This window comes from Capricornis sumatraensis, chromosome 4 (genome assembly GCF_032405125.1).
Source record: "Capricornis sumatraensis isolate serow.1 chromosome 4, serow.2, whole genome shotgun sequence".
NCBI lineage: Eukaryota > Metazoa > Chordata > Mammalia > Artiodactyla > Bovidae > Capricornis > Capricornis sumatraensis.
In genome coordinates, this window is record NC_091072.1 from 10,425,856 (window position 1) to 10,442,728 (window position 16,873).

A 16,873-nucleotide genomic window follows, 5' to 3' on the forward strand; every position below is an offset into this window, starting at 1 on the left:
TCTGCCTTTTCTAAATCCAGCTTGAACATCTGGACATTCATGGTTCACGTACTGTTGAAGTCTGGCTTGGAGAATTTTGAGCATTACTTTACTAGAGTGTGAGATGAGTGCAATTGTGTGGTAGTTTGAGCATTCTTTGGCATTGCCTTTCTTTGGGATTGGAATGAAAACTGACCTTTTCCGGTCTTGTGGCCACTGCTGAGTTTTCCAAATTTGCTGGCATATTGAGTGCAGCACTTTCACAGCATCATCTTTCAGGATTTGAAACAGCTCCACTGGAATTCCATCACCTGCACTAGCTTTGTTTGTAGTGATGCTTACTGAGGCCCACTTGACTTCACATTCCAGGATGTCTGGCTCTAGGTAAGTGTGAGTGATCACACCGTCATGGTTATCTGGGTCATGAAGCTTTTTTTTGTACCATTCTTTTGTGTATTCTTGCCACCGCTTCTTAATATCTTCTGCTTCTGTTATGTCCATACCATTTCTGTCCTTTATTGAGCCTATCTTTCCATGAGATGTTCCCTTGGTATCTCTAACTTTCTTGAAGAGATCTCTAGTCTTTCCCATTCTGTCCTTTTCCTCTATTTCTTTGCATTGATCATTGAGGAAGGCTTTCTTATCTCTCCTTGCTATTTTTGGAATTCTGCATTCAAATGGATATATCTTTCCTTTTCTCCTTTTGCTTTTCACTTCTCTTCTTTTCACAGCTATTTATAAGGCCTCCTCAGACAGCCACTTTGCTCTTTTGCATTTCTTTTTCTTGGGGATGGTCTTGATTCCTGTCTCCTGTACAATGTCATGAACCTCTGTCCATAGTTCATCAGGCAGTCTGTCTATCAGATCTAGTCCCTTATATCTATTTGTCACTTCCACTGTATAGTCATAAGGGATTTGAACTAGGTCACACCTGAATGGTCTAGTGGATTTCCCCACTTTCTTCAATTTAAGTCTGAATTTGGCAATAAGGAGTTCATGATCTGAGCCACAGTTAGCTCCTGGTCTTGTTTTTGCTGACTTTATGGAGCTTCTCCATCTTTGGCTGCAAAGAATATAATCAATCTGATGTCAGTATTGACCATCTGGTGATGTCCACGTGTAGAGTCTTCTCTTGTGTTGTTGGAAGAGGGTGTTTGCTATGACCTGTGTGTTCTCTTGGCAGAACTCTATTAGCCTTTGTCCTGCTTCATTCTCTACTCCAAGGCCAAATTTGCCTGTTACTCCAGGTGTTTACTGACTTCCTACTTTTGCATTCCAGTACCCTATAATGAAAAGGACATCTTTTTTGGGGTGTTAGTTCTAGAAGGTCTTGTAGGTCTTCATAGAAACATTCAACTTCAGCTTCTTCAGTGTTACTGGTCAAGGCATAGACTTGGATTACCATGATATTGAATGGTTTGCCTTGAAAATGAATAGAGATCATTCTGTCATTTTTGAGATTGCATCCAAGTACTGCATTTCAGACTCTTGTTGACCATGATGGCTACTCCATTTCTTCTAAAGGATTCCTGCCCACGGTAGTAGATATAATGGACTATATTATACCAAATTCAAAGATAATATTCATTAGAAACAAAAACACAGAGTAATTATGAATAAGGTAGAAGATATCTAAATCTCTTATATCTTGAAAGAAATCAAAAAAGTTTAAGAAATGTCTTTTTTGATGGGAAAGAAAACTCTGTATCAACATCTAGAAGAATAAATGTATCTAAAGAAGAGTTCTCTGAGTAAATTTTAGGCTCTGGACAATAGAGGAATACCCAACAATATAAAGATATGAATGGGGAGCACATTAATGTGGGGGTCCCCAACCCCTGGGCCACAGGTGCAGGTCAGTGGCCTGTTAGGAACTGGGCTCCATAGTAGGAGGTAAGTGGCAGATGACCCAGTGAAGCTTCACCTGTATTTATGGCCACTCCTCATTGCTAGCATCTCCCTGGCCTGTGTAAAAATTGTCTTCCATGAACCAGTTCCTGATGCCAAAATGGTTGGGACTGCTGACATCATGTGTTCAGTCTCCATCTCTCCACTTGCCCTGATCAGAAGGACCAGAGAGAACATCAAAATCATGTAATTTTTCTCCAAATTATAGAATATAGATTTACTGCAATTTGAGCAAAGTCCTTAACAGATTTTTTTTTTTTAAATTGGGATCTGACAAGCTGATTCTATGTTTATATGAAAGGCAAAGGGTCAAAGATAAGACAAGCATCCCTGGAGAAGAAGAGCAAAGGTGTGTGTGTGTGGGGGGGGGGGGCAGTTCTTTACCTGAAAATGAGAAATACTGTGAAGCTACAGTTCTCTTACGACAGATGGTTTTAGTATAGGGAGACACAAAGAAACAATGAAACAGAATAGGGAGCCCGGAAAGAGATCCAATCGTTTAAGAAAATCTGGTGTAAGACGATGCTAATATTGAAGATTCATGATGATTCACAGAAGGGAAATTGAATGTATATCCTAGGTCATACGCTATAGAGATAATCATTAAACGTGTATTAAGGGCTGAGGGTGAAAGATAAACAATTTCAGAATAAAACATAGAAAAATATATTTATGACCTCTGATTATGAAATTATATCTTACATAAGACTTCCTAAAAATAGACTGTTGTAAAAGAAAGGGCAAATACTCTGGCTATGTTTAAATTAAGAACTTCTGCTTTCAAAAGGCAGAAAAAGACAATCCAAAACATTTGCAACATGTAGCTAACAAAAATCACCCTCCAGAGTGTACCAAAAAGCTGACTAAAGGCAATGAGTAAAAGATAAAAAGACATTTCCGAAATTAAGGAAAGCCATGCATTTCACAAAACAGGGACATGCGCGGTGAACACACAAGAGCACGGCCCTCCAGCCCTCCAGCCCTCCACCCCTCCACCCCAGATACACAGCGAGTTAACTCATTACAAATCAGGGAAATGCAAGAGTGATGCCATTCTTATGGCCGAATAAGAGTTTTCTTCTCTCTTCCCCAAAAAGAATGTTGATTTAGACAGTCACTCATGGATAAGATGGGCTTCCCAGGTGGCTCAGTGGGTAAAGGATCCCACTGCAATGCAGGAGACCCAGGTTTGATCCCTGGGTAAGGAAGATTCCCTGGAGAAGAAAATTGCAACCCACTCCAGTATTCCTGCCTGGAGAATCCCATGGACAGAGGAGACTGGTGGGCTACAGTCTACGGGGTCAAAAAAGTCAGACATGACTGAAGCCACTGAGCACACACAGTACTATGGACAAGACAGATTTTGCACAAGCCCAGGAGTCCTTGGAGGTTCTAGAGCACCAGAGGAGCAAAAATGCTAAGATTGGATGCTTGAAGAGGATAAGGAGAATATTTCACTTTACCCACATCATCCCTTTCCAAGAGTAGCTCAGCTCAGCACCAAGAGAGACCTTCTTGGCAACACTCCTGAGGGTGGCAAGAGTGGGTCCAGGTAGTGAGCAGGTGGAGTGGGACTCTGTGGCTTTGGGAGAAAGCAAACGCACTCCACCATTTAGCTAAGGGGCTTCCCAGGTGGTGTTAGTGGTAAAAAATCCACCTGTCAATGCAGGAGATGAGGGTTCCATCCCCTGGAGGAGGAAATGGCAACCCACTCCAGCATCCTTGGCTGGAGAATACCATGGACAGAGGAGCCTGGCAGGCTACAGTCCATGGGACTGCAGAGTGTAAGACACAACTGAGCAACCGAAGGGGCATACACACACAAAGGGAACCTAAAGAAGAATATCAGCTCCAAGCCTGGCTTTGGGAGATCGAAAGAAGCAGGCACAATGCTAAAGGAATTCTGCCACAAGAGGGAGCAAGAAGACTGGAGCAGGTGCATTAATCGCTAATGTGGAAAAGCCTTAGAATCCCTACCAAGGCTGATGGACGGTATTTCTCTCTACACCAGATAGAGACCATCTATTCACATGGGACTGGTGAGGGATGAAAGCCATGTAGATAGTCTTACTTCTGGATCATATGTGTGTACGCTTACACGAAGAAGGGCAGTTCCTGAAAGCCAGTGACATTATCCTACAGGGAGCACAGAAGATCCAAGGACACAGCTGAGTTAAGCCTCCCCCATGACCTTCCCTATGTCTTCCTAGAAGAGCAGAGAAATGACCCCTGGACTGCAGCTTCTGCCCGATGGCCAAACTCAGGTGTGTTTAGTAAATGGGGGTGATGTCTTTCAAAGCTTCCCTTGCTGTCGTTCTGAAAAACACAAACCATTTGGGTTGAGTATCTTGTTCTTTTGCATTTAAGTGAATCTGAAGAGAAATACAATGTCTGTTCTTGATTAGTTCACGCTCATTTTGTGAAAAATTTATCATATTTTTGTTTTGCTTGGAAAACCAAAGGGAACTTGCTATTTCAATGTTTCAGAGGCAAAGGATTTAGGTTTTATACTGAGAAGCGGCCTTTAAACAAAACAAAATTCAGCAAATCCTTGCTTTGGGTCAGTACTAAAACTACAGAACCAGAATCACTGCAGCATTTTCACATGACATTATTAATGCTCATGATGGTCCCACACAGGTCAGTAAGGGGCATCCCAGGTGGCACTGGTGGTAAAGAACTCGCCTGCCAATGCAAGAGATGTGGGTTCAATCCCAGGGTCAGAAAGATCCCCTGAGGAGGAAATGGCAACCCGCTCCAGTACTCTTGCCTGGAGAATTCCATGGACAGAGGAGCCTGGTGGGCTGCAGTCTATGGGGTCGCAAAAACAGCTGGATGTGACTGAGTGGCTAAACAACAAGACAGGGAAGAAGACAGGAGACAGACTTCTCAGAAGCAACAATGGAAACTAGTACTGATCTACTCAACACCTAAGAATATAGTCACTAGCAAAAATGAAAGATATAAATAAACATAAAATAATAAAATATAAATAAATAAAAGGAAAAATAAGGCATTTTTTAAGATGAGTTTCCCAGCAACAGAGACTCTCACTAGAGGAAATCCTACAGGCAAGAAAATAAATGTATACATAGGAGTGAAGAGCAAGGGTTATATATATACAGTCCAGTGTTTAAGGCTCTGCACTTCCAGTGCAGAGGCCTTGGGTTCAGTCCCTGGTTGGGAAACCGAGATTCCACATACAGGGCAACCAAAAAAAATTTTTTTTAATTAAAGAAAAAAATATATATATATATATAAAAGCAAGTGAGCCTTCACCATATAAAACAGTAATGATCACTGTAGATTTTTAGGTGTCTTCGATGTATGATGTGCAATGCATGTTTCTGCTTACAGCCCTAAAAAATCTTCTGTGAAGATTTGTAAAACTGTTCAATACCCTGTGTATATGTGTGTGTGCTTGCCTTCAGATGTGCTGCACTCACAGGATGAAATTAGATTTAAGGGAATAGATGATGGCTCGGATAATTTGGGTTTATTCAGATTACTGTGTGTCACTAGTCCATGAGCGAAAACAACTTTAGAAATGTGAACTTGGTCCCTTGGTCATATGATTGTATGCTATTTGAAGAGAATATTGACAGTGTTCATTCTCTTCCAACTGGATTTAGACAAAGTAAGTCCCCAAGTTGATGACCTAGAGGACTAGGAATGGGTGGGGAGAGGGACGCTCAAGAGAGAGAGGCTCTATATACGTGGCTGTTGTTGGGGCTTCCCAGGTGGCGCTGCTGCTAAGTCGCTTCAGTCGTGTCCGACTCTGTGTGACCCCATAGACAGCAGACCACCAGGCTCCCCCATCCCTGGGATTCTCCAGGCAAGAACACTGGAGTGGGTTGCCATTTCCTTCTCCAATGCATGAAAGTGAAAAGTGAAAGTGAAGTCGCTCAGTCGTGTCCGACTCTTAGTGACCCCATGGACTGCAGCCCACCAGGCTCCTCTGTCCATGGGATTCTCCAGGCAAGACTACTGGAGTGGGGTGCCATTGCCATCTCCTCCCAGGTGGCACTAGTGGTAAATAAGTGAAAGAACATGTGATGTCAGTGATAGTGAAAGTCGCTCAGTGTCACACTTTTTATGACCCAATGCACTATACAGTCCATGGAATTCTCTAGGCCAGAATACAAGAGTGGGTAGCCATTCCCTTTTCCAGGGGATCTTCCCAAGCCAGATATCGAACCCAGGTCTCCTGCATTGCAGATGAATTCTTTACCAACTGATCTATCAGGGAAGCCCAAGTGGTAAAGATCCCACCTGCTAATGCAGGAGACATGAGAGACACTGGTTCAATCCCTGGGTTGGGAAGATCCCCTGGAGGAGGGCATGGCGACCCACTCCAGTATTTTGCCTGGAGAATCCCATGGACAGTGGAACCTGGTGGGCTACAGTCCATAGGGTTGCACAGAGTCATATATGACTGAAGCAACTTAGCATGCACACACACCATTGTTGTTTCGTCGCTAAGTCGTGCCTGACTCTTTTGCAACCCCATGGACTGTACCTGTGGGATTTTCCAGGCAAGAATACTGGAGTGGTCTACCATTTCCTCCTCCAGGGAATCTTTCTGACCCAGGGTTTGAACCCACATCTCCTGCATTGCAGGTGGATTCTTTATGGCTGAGCCACCGGGGAAGCTCATATCTATATATAAATAATTATGAATGATTGGTGGTGTTGTACAGCAGAAACCAACATAACACACTCTAAAGCAATTATCCTCTAATTTAAAAATTAAGTAAATTTTTAAAGTATAAAAATTTTAAAAATAAGTTCAGAAGTTAAGAAGGAAAATGTCTTAGACAAAACTAAGTGAAGTAATCAGAAGTAATCAGTAATGTGAAGGGCATTCACACTTACCAAACTGTCAGAAGCAAACATTTTGACCCCTCATTACTAATAAAAGAACAATCCCTACAGCTACTAAGATGTCGACTAAAAAAAAAAAAAAAATGTACAACTAGAGAATTGTGAGTTCAGTTTTATTTAGGTCAAAATGAGGGCTGAAGCCAGGGGGGCAGTACCTCAGATACCTGAGGAATGCTCCAAAGCGGCCGTGGGGGAAAGTCAATATATAAGGTTTCGGTGAAGGGGGAGTTCAATGCCATGAAGCACCCATTTTACAAAAGGCTTTTGTTAGTCATGAGGATCTGATGTCATCATGAAGGGATTTAGTGCTTCTCTAGATATGAGGAGATACAAGGATTGAGATCATAAAATCTGTTCCTAAAAACATCTAACTATCTAAAGACCTGTCCCACCAGATTCCCTGGAGCACAGAGTGCCTCACTTCACCCTGAACTCCCTTTGGGGTTGTTGAAGGTCAGCAGCTGTGCAGCATGGGGTTCAATCTCTGTAGAGGCGGATGGCAAATGCCTTTGTCGTTCACTCTTTGGCAATGGTCTTGGTAAGTGCCAATTTGTAGCTGACAAAGAGTAAGCCAGAAATGGCGTTGCATCAGAAGAAAATGCAAGGCAATAGTTTCCATGGCTTTTCAGAGAGAATAATTATCCCTCAGCTTTTCCGAGAAAATAAACTCAGAGAACAAGGGCCATTAATAATCACACAGGCTTGAAATCCAGGCTTACTCATATTTTGGATGCCTGGAAATCAGAGCACAGTTGAGCCTTTGAATGGAGCCCCAAACTCTGACATGGTTGATTTGCTTGTTTACCACCAAAACAAGAGTGCTGAACCCAGGTCCTGCGGGTGTGCAGTGTGAAGGCCCACATGTGTGACGTGGTAATGGACTTCTGTTTTGGAGGGAGTCAGGCTATGGAAAAAGGATTGTCTGGGTTTGATTTCCAGTCAGCAGTGAGAACTGAGTAAAACTGTGAAGTGGAAATCCTGTGTGAGCTGGACAAAGGTCACTGCAGGGTGGTTCTCATTTGACAACTGCAGCCCGAGAGCAAGAGGCTCCACCTTGGCCCTGCCTCCTCCCTTGCCTTGGACACTCCTTCAGGCATGACTCCAGACCAGAAAATTCCTGGAAAGGAGGACTTTGTGGGGAAAAGGAAGAAACAATTCATGCTAAAGCTGAACTCAGAGAGAAGGAATCTTGGAAAGCTCCATCTGGGGGAGGAAAGCAGTGAAGCTGAGCTCTATTTATCAGGCAGACAAAATTCAGCTACCAAAGAAATTCAACCAATGGCTAAAACATTTCATGTGATTCCTTACACCTTGAACTTTCTATTATCTATCATTTTTATAATGTCACTTTTCTGGTTACCATGGTTAAGTAACTGCTGGGGTCCAGCCCCGGTGGATCCAGGGAATTCGAAGGGTGGACGGTGTTGGCGTGAGAAAAACTTATTTACTGATCGATATAAGAAATATAAGATTAGATTAGGAAGAAATAGTGTAGTAGGAGAATTAAGTGGAGGAAGAGGGCTGAATAGCTTGGGTTACGCGGAAGACCAATAAAATTCCAGACAAGGAATTTGCACCATCTACGTTGGGCCACCGGCGCTCGCTTGAATATCTAAGGGTGCCTCGCCTTAGGCTCCCTTTCACGCGGGTCTTAACAGCCAGGGCAAGTAAGTAGACCTGGCGAGCCTCCGAGCCCCAGATGGAAATTCAGCCTGAAATTAAAGTAAAGAGCAGAGGGAGGGAAAAGAAGAGAGACAGAGACACGGAGGGAGCCAGATTCCCAAGAAACCAGGCCGAGAGACTAGTCCAAGAAACTGGTCCAATCCTTTATTGTTCAGAAGGCCTTTTGTACTTTTGATAAAACATGGAGATCAATGCGTAACACAAAATTATGTAGCGTTTGAAGCCCAGACACTTTCTGTATATCTTTTTGTATACAAAAGGTCTCAGGTGATTTACATTATCTTCTGGCCAAGAGGCTTGTAAACACTTTTTGACTCTCTTCCTTAATGAATGTTAATTTCATTTCCCCTGAAGTGTTTTTCTTTAATCTGCATCTCCTTAAAGCGTTAAAGTTATATTTCTATAGAACAAAAGTGCAGTGGGTTATAACAAAGAAGATACTTAACTCAAAGATCTAATGTTGCTAATACCAGGTCTACTACTTGTTTTTCTATATACCAACTATATCTAAAAATAAAGGATATGAAAATTTGGCAGCAAGTATTGGCTCAACAAATGAAACTTTTAATCAGTCCTATTGTAGTGACTTTGACTCCTTGGAAGCCCTTACATTCCTAGGATGTTTTAGGCTTCGTGTGCCTCCTGTGGTCAGGAGGCCTCAATCAATCACACGCGCAGCTGTACGAGCCCTGCAGGCAGGCTAGAAAGCCATCAGAGGGGTTTTTGGATTGAAACACTCTTTCAAATGCAGAAGACTAAAGCCCTGAATTGACTTTTTCCAGAGAATGTCAGAAGAGTGGAAAAGCAGAGCACAAAAACCGGCAGATTTTTGTTGGGGTACATGCTTAGGAATTTCCAGAGGGGCCCCTGAAGTCTGAGCACGCCTTGCATATGTCAGCTTCCTTCCTCATGATCTTGTCACGGGCGGGATTCCTCACACTGGCTTCTGGTAAAGTAACAAACCACTCAGACTCAGTGGCATAGTATAACCATTGTATTGTGAGCACGGCCTCACAGGGCAGGAATCAGGGCCAGACTCAGCAGAGATGTCTATCTGCTTCCCAGTGCTTGGGTCCTCAGCTGAGGAGATGGAACTGAAGGTGCCTGGGCAGTGGGAACTTAAGACTCTCCCAGGGGCTTATTCACCCCTGTGCCAAGTGCCAAAGGGGGCACCTACCCTTGGCCTCTCTGCATGGTCTGACATCCTCTTTGATGCCCTGGTGACCCCAGTGGACTTTTCTTGTCATGACTCAGTGCACACCTTGGCAGCTGGATCACGTTTTCTCACCCTGCCTGGGAAGTCATGCTGTGTCACTTCTGCTGAGTTATACTGGTCACAGGCATGTCACAAGCCCACATACATCACACAGGCTTCACCCTTTGATGAGAGGAGAATCCAGGCCACATGGTTAAGGAGTGTAGAGAGTGGAAGGTGCTGTCGGGGTTGCTTTTGAAAGTTGCAGGTGGAGACCATCATGTCTCTCACTGCAGTGCCTAGTAGTCACTTTTTATAATAGACACCTGTAAAGGATGTCTGTGTGGGCAAATTTGCCTTGGGGTGACACAAAAGAAATCATCCCATCACCTTCTCAGGCCATCAGACCTCCTGTAGAGTAGGAGGAAGAAAGCTAAAGTTTGGCCCAGGCTGTAGAAGTGACTTTGAGAATGAGAACTAGGGAAATGTTAGAGAGTCAGACAGGGCTAAGGCTACCTTGCCAGGACATACCCATGACAGGGTGGAGAGCCTCCTATGACCTTCCGAACCACTCACTTCTGCTCATTCGAATGATCTGGACACCTGCAACGTTTCTCTAGTGGTCCTCACATCCTGGGTAACACACTCAGGGCACCTTGGCAAAACTAAAATCCATCTCACTGAGCTGGGAGAGCTGGTTTGGCAAGAGACCTACTGATGTGATTGGGAGGGCTTTAAAATTAAAATGGCAAAACCAATACAATATTGTAAAGTAAAAAAATAATAACAAATAAATAAAGTTTCTTTTTTCTACTTAAAAAAATTAAATTAAAAATCAGGGAAATGGGGAGATGTAACTCTGACATGTAAAAAGAGACCTTTGAATGGAAAGAGTATGTAATCAGATGAATTTCGCAGAGTCTGTGAGCACAATCTATCCTTTTAAAGAATGGATAAAACTGAGCTCCATCCAGTTTCCAGCTCCCTCCCTCCTGCTCCATTTCCTATAAACACTCTCTTTTACTAGAATCTATTTTGTTTTGCAGAAGTAACAGGTGCTCAGCTGCTTTTCCTTTATTAAGAAACATCACATCCTTTTCCATTTCAATTTTGGAGTTTCTCCTGAGAGAGGAAGTTGAATAGCTGCACAGAAATTGCCAAGTGATATGATCACCAGAATAATATTTAACCAGTTGGTGAAGGGTATGACCTTCAAGTGGCCACTCCTAGGATAAACTATCCCTTCGCTGGCCAAAGAAAAGGAGAACTGAAGAAGCCAAGATCAGTCATGTTCTCTGGGACCAGGGTCATTGCTGGATAAAGCAGGCATAAGTCATATGTGTGCCCCTCCCCTCTTCCCAAGCTTCACGTGAGACCTCAACACACAGAAATGTGACTGCCGAAAATAGGATTTCACCCTAATTGCAAGCAAATGAAAAGGAGGGCAAAAGCTTGAAAATATCCCTGCCAACTGAGAGGTCATTTTCCAATCGTCTGAACGGCAGTTACCTTAAAACCAGGCTAACACAGCAGCACCATCCCTGGATGCTGCCCAGCCTTCAGGCCCTTTTCCCCACCAGGAGAGCCCTCAGGCATCAGAAGCATGTACCGTGCATTTGTCCCAGAGCTCCGGTGATGTCCTGGATGGAGACCCTCAGTCGCTGCAGGGCTTGAAGCAAGGAATCTGGGCTGGGCTGCAAGATGGCATTCACAGCCTGAACCAGGGCCTGGAGACAAGATTCAGTCCCTCAGCGCATGAACATTCACTTACAGTCCACTGAGGTGGGGAGTCCAGGAAGAGCAGCCCTCTGCCTGCTGGACCATGGGCCAGGGCTTCCCTGGGTGTGCTCCTCACTGGATTGGCCGTGAGATTCTCCTGACAGGACAGTCTCTCTGGTCACCAGCTGGATGGACCTGGTTAGGTCTTTCTGGATCTTTCCCCTGGTTGCTCCTTCTTGTCCCTCTCAGGGGCCTCCCTCCCTCATTTCTCTCCTTCCTTCTTCTGGAGTTATCACACATGAGCATCCTTCTTACTTCTATGCCTTGAATTGGGACACCTTCACTCCTCAACTCTGTCTTACAGAAAATCAGAATCTGTGGACCCCTCATCTCCAGAGCCCCTTTCATTAGCAGCCTCTACTTTGTCTGAACCCCTTACCAGTATTTTATTTTGTTTCCATAATAAACACACAGAATAAACACATGGATGAGGAGTAAAGTGACCCCACAATTTCACAGTGAAGGAGGGAGCGGTAATAATGGTAGCCCAATCTGGTCACCCCACTCTAGACATGGAAGGCACCCAAAATATGCTTACCAGGGAAGGTGGTGAAGGACAGAAATCTAACTCCAACATCTCTAGGCAAGACATGGATGCTCTGTGGACACCTGACCTTCCTGGGACCTGCCTGAACCTTAAAGGGATTCAAGTTTAGAACCCCCATGGGCTAGGTGACCTCAAGGATGATACATTTTTAGTTTAGCTAGTTTTTTTTTTAAGTTTTTTTTTAACGTTTCCTTTTATATTGAAGGTATAGCTAATTAACAATGTTGTGATAGTTTCAGGTGGACAGTGAATGAATTCAACCACACATACACATGTATTTAGTTCCCTGTGCTATGCAGTGGGTCTTTGTTGGTTCTCAAGGATGCTTCATTTGAACTCAGAGCCTTTGTATGGCGTCTCTTCCTGCCAGAGATCAGCCTCTGTCTCTCCATCTCTGTCTCTCTGTCTACATTACTCAGGGATTAACTTTCAGACCTGACATTTCCCGTGGGGAGTTTTGCCCAACCTGTCGACTCTGAATTAGATTTTAGATGTCTTTCCATGAAACTCAGCACTCTTTTTCTTGTTACACCCTATAATCAGCCCACCTTCCCCCCACTGGATCCTGAGCCTCAGTTGGAGGCCAGAGCAATGTCTTTCTTATTCCCCCAAATCTCCCATTTCCTAGAACAGTGCTTGTTTATTGATGGGCAAATGGTCAATTCTAAGCTTTATGGTAGTTGAGGAAAGAGAGCTAGAACTTCTATCTCTTTGCTTAACTAACCAAAACAGGAGTCTATATTGATTCAGTTACTGCAGGGAAAGAGTCTGGGTGGGAAGGAAAGCTCAGACAGATTTCTCATTTAGGAAAAAAAAAAAAGTGCTTTGGGTGGAAAGATACCTTAATCCCAGGCACGGCTGCTTTCTCCACCAAAACTGTCACCAGTATAAAACCACGCAGGCTTTCTCCTCCAGGGAATGAGACAATGGTGTCCAAGTTCCTTGGAAGGGAGAGATGACCACGTGGTTAGAGAGGTTTGGGCCCAGTGAGTATGCAGGGCCCAGCAGTGGCCTCGAGTCAGGTAACTGCTAGTCCAAGGTGGAACCAGCAGTCAACCTTCTCATCTCTGCAAGATGACTGAAGACAAACATCTCTTCAGCGACATTCAGGAAGGAAAGGGACACCATCTGCTCCAACCCAAGTTCACCTGAGCTGAACTGCCAAAGTCTGGCACAGCCTTGATGGTCCCAGACCACAACTTCCACCTCAGGAAACCACTAAAGCATGAGTGGATGAGTAGGGCTGATTCTTCACACACCCTTCCTGTTAGGAACACAGAGTCATAGAACTCCAGGGAGCATAAAATGATAGTTGCTCTGTCATGTCTGAATCTTTGGGACTCCATGAACTGTGGCCTGCCAGGCTCCACTGTCTGCGGGATTTCCCAGGCAAGAATACTGGATTGGGTTGCCGTGTCCTTCTCCAGGGGACCTTCCCAACCCAAGGACTGAACCTGAGTCTGCCACACTGCAGGCAGATTCTTTACCATCTGAGCCACCTGGAAGGCCCAGGCCATGGCTAAATCCACTCCCCTTTTCTAGACAGAAAAATATGGCCCAAAGAAGCAAACTCACTTCCCCAAGTTCATCCGGTTGCTTAGTCACTGGACCTGCTTGAGAGCCGTTTCGTAACTCAGGCTGGGACTCTCTCTAATCAGTTTCCCCCACTCCATCCCCCACCAAATTCTGTATTATAGTAGTGAAGGCTGAAGACTAATAGAGGATCATTCTTAAATGACCTGTTATCACATGGATTCAAACACCCCAGAGCTGGATCCAGTCTATGAAGCACGCAAACTTCATTCCATAAATCACCTTTGCCTCTAACATTTTAAAAACAAGAAGAAATGAAAAACACAAAAGAAAACTAAGTCAGGGACTCCCATAGCTTCAGCAGAGTCACATTTCTGTGCAAAATGGGGTCTTCATCCTTCATCTCTCCATCTTCCGAGTTAAAGCTTTTATGCTGAACCCCTTATTGAGCTGAGGTTTGTTGATTAGAGAGGCATGTCAGCTTGGAGGTTAGCTGTGCTCTCTAGTGAAAGAGGAGTCTAAAAATGTCTCAACCAGACTTGTCCCTCAGGCTCCAGTCTCTGTAATATTTCAAAGGGATTCTGTAGCTGTAGCAGCTACAGGTTGTAGCAGCCACAACCTGCCCTTTGTCCTTTCATAGAAGTTATGGTGAGACCAGAGATCTTTTTCAGATTTCGCATGCATGTGTGCTAAGTCGGTTCAGTTGTGTCTGACTCTGTGCAACCCCATGGACTGTAGCCTGCCAGTCTCCTCTGTCTGTGGGATTCTCCAGGCAAGAGTAATGGAGTGGGTTGCCATGCGCTCCTCCAGGGTATCTTCCTGGCCCAGGGATCAAACCTATGTCTCTTACTTCTCTTGCATTACTACACTGGAGGTGGGTTCTTTACCCCTAGATCATTAGACTTGAAAAAATTGCAGAGAATTAGAGAACTGGTGAAGCTTTGGTGTTTTGGGGGGTGGTGAGGAGTGGTTGGTTTGTTTGCTATTCTTGCAGTGCCTTTTACGTTTTGTTTTTGTTTTTTTGTTTTTTTTTTAATGTACAAACTGGAAAATGTTTGTACTGCAAAGAAAATTAATTCCTTAATTTACACATAGCAGAGACAGCTATTGTTAACTTTTGGGCTGTTGATTTGAGGCATATGTTCTTCTAGTCTTTGCGTGTGTGTGTGCATTTCTATAATTTATATATTATTCATGCAACATGGCATGCTTTCTTTTTTGTGTGTTTATTTTGTTGTAAGTTTTTACAGTTAGTGAAAATCCTAAAGTGACTATGGGGTCTCAAAGAGTCAGATACAACTGAGTGACTGAACTGAACTAAAGTGAGTGAAGGATTTCTGATAGCTTACCTGATTTCCAGGGGTCTAGTCCAAATTCAGTGATTGATAAAAGAAAAAGAAAAGAAAGGAACAAATCAGTTTGCAAACTTGATACGTCTTCCAGGGTCATGTGTACATAAGTTATGTGCATTTGTGAGCAAATGAACCTGCAGACACACACCCACAGTACATACTTTGGATGTCAGGGGCTGTGACTAGACTATGGACCTGAGGGCAGCAGAATACACCATCCCAAATACACCGCTTTGGTGGATTATTTTGAATGAAAGGTACTTGAGAAACAGCAGATACCAAAAGGACACTCTGATCTCTTTGTGCCCCTGAAAGTAGGAAATAAATCTTCCAGGTGAAGGGCATCCTCCCTGTACCAGGAGGTAGAGAGATAGTCATCACCAGAGACAGGGATTCAGGGCTGTGGAGCTTGTAGAAACAAACTTTGCTGCCTCTCCCCTAATTAGCTACCCCAAGCCTAAACCCCAGTGTCTTGTTAAGTTTTTAAAAATGTACTGCTTCCTTGTCTAGAAGGTATAAAAGCTGCCTGCTTCAGTCACATCTTCAGCTGCATATTTTTATGGAGTTCCAACAGGTGCAAAATTAAATTTGTTTTTCCTCTGTTCATCTGTGCATACATGAGTGCTAAGTCGCTGCAGGTGTGTCTCTCTTTTCTAACCCTATGGGCCATAGCCAACCAGGCTCCTCTGCCCATGGGATTCTCCAGGCAAGAATACTGGAGTGGGTTGCCATGCCCTCCTCCAGGGGATCTTCCCTACCCAGGGGACTGAATTTGCATCTCTTACGTCTCCTGCATGGGCAGGCAGATTCTTTACCGCCAGCACCATCTGGGAAGCCCCCTCTGTTCATCTGTCTTATGTCAGTTTGATGATTAGACTTAGCCAAGGAGCCTAGATGTGAAGAAGGGCAAAGTCTTCTTCCCTACAGGTCTTAGTGTAACAAAGAGTGAGCCAAATCTCAATATACGTATCAGACTCAAAACACTGAGCTTGTGGCCATCCAGGCAATTTATCTTGTTCCTTTTATATCTCTGTAACAACTTGTCCCAGCGTGTTCAGAGTGGGTGGAGAGGAAACTTCTGCAAACTGTGGATTTTGCACTTGTGTTTAAGTTCACCCCTTCTTTGGCACCACAAGTGTGTTAGTCGCTCAGTCATGTCTGACTCCTTGTGACCACATGGATTGTAGCCTGCCAGGCTCCTCTGTTTATCGAATTTCCTAGGCTAGAATACTGGAGTGGGTGGCCATTTCCTTCTCCAGGGGATCTTCTGGACCCAGAGATCGAACCTGGGTCTCCCACATTGCAGGCAGATTCTTTAATATCTGAGTCACAAGGGAAGGCCCCAGGTAATAAATATGAGCTCATCCAAAAGAGCTGACAAAGTTTGGCCTTTTCCTGCAGCAAGAGAAATCACAGACCTCTCCCTTACCCGGTTCTCATTTGTTCATATCCCAAGCACCCTCTCCGGGTCTTACCCTCCTGGATTCCTAGTAGCCCAGTTGGCCAGCACCAAGTCCGAGTGAACAAGGATAGGAGGAAGCCCCAGGTTCCTGGAGACCTCGACAAAGGGCAGGGCAAGGTTTCTTGGCAGAATCTTGCGGATATAAATGCAGACAGTTAGCACATTATAGAAAGAATGCAATGGAGGAAGCAATCTGTCTCTTTTCTTTTTATTGGCATATAGTTGTTTCACAATGCTGTGTTAGTTTCTGTATAATTAGCTCCTGTGTAGTTAGTACAGGAAAGTGAATCAGCTACATGTGTACGTATAGCCCCTCTTTTTTGGATTTCCTCCTGATTTAGGTCACCACAGAGCACTGAGTCGAGTTCCCTGTGCTATATAGTAGGTTCTCATTTGCTATCTGTTTTATACATGGTAACAATAGTGTATGAGCTTCCCAGGTGGTACTAACAGTAAAGAGCCTGCCTGCCAATGCAGGAGGCATAAGAGATGTGACTTCGATCCCTGGGTCAGGAAGATCCCCTGGAGGAGGGCAAGGCAACTCACTCCAG

The 16,873-nt window shown here is 44.2% G+C and overlaps 1 protein-coding gene across 4 annotated transcripts in view; it reads right to left on the minus strand.

The window, feature by feature from the left end:
- IDO2 (indoleamine 2,3-dioxygenase 2) overlaps nt 1-16,873 on the minus strand; it is a 64,665-nt gene that overhangs the window by 13,313 nt on the left and 34,479 nt on the right. For all 4 annotated transcript variants that reach the window (XM_068970912.1, XM_068970915.1, XM_068970911.1 and 1 more), the window contains 4 exons: nt 16,336-16,454; nt 14,858-14,872; nt 12,817-12,916; nt 11,259-11,376 (listed from right to left, as the gene is read on the minus strand). In XM_068970912.1, coding sequence (XP_068827013.1) covers nt 11,259-11,376; nt 12,817-12,916; nt 14,858-14,872; nt 16,336-16,454 — 352 coding nt within the window. The remainder of the gene's footprint in view (nt 1-11,258; nt 11,377-12,816; nt 12,917-14,857; nt 14,873-16,335; nt 16,455-16,873) is intronic.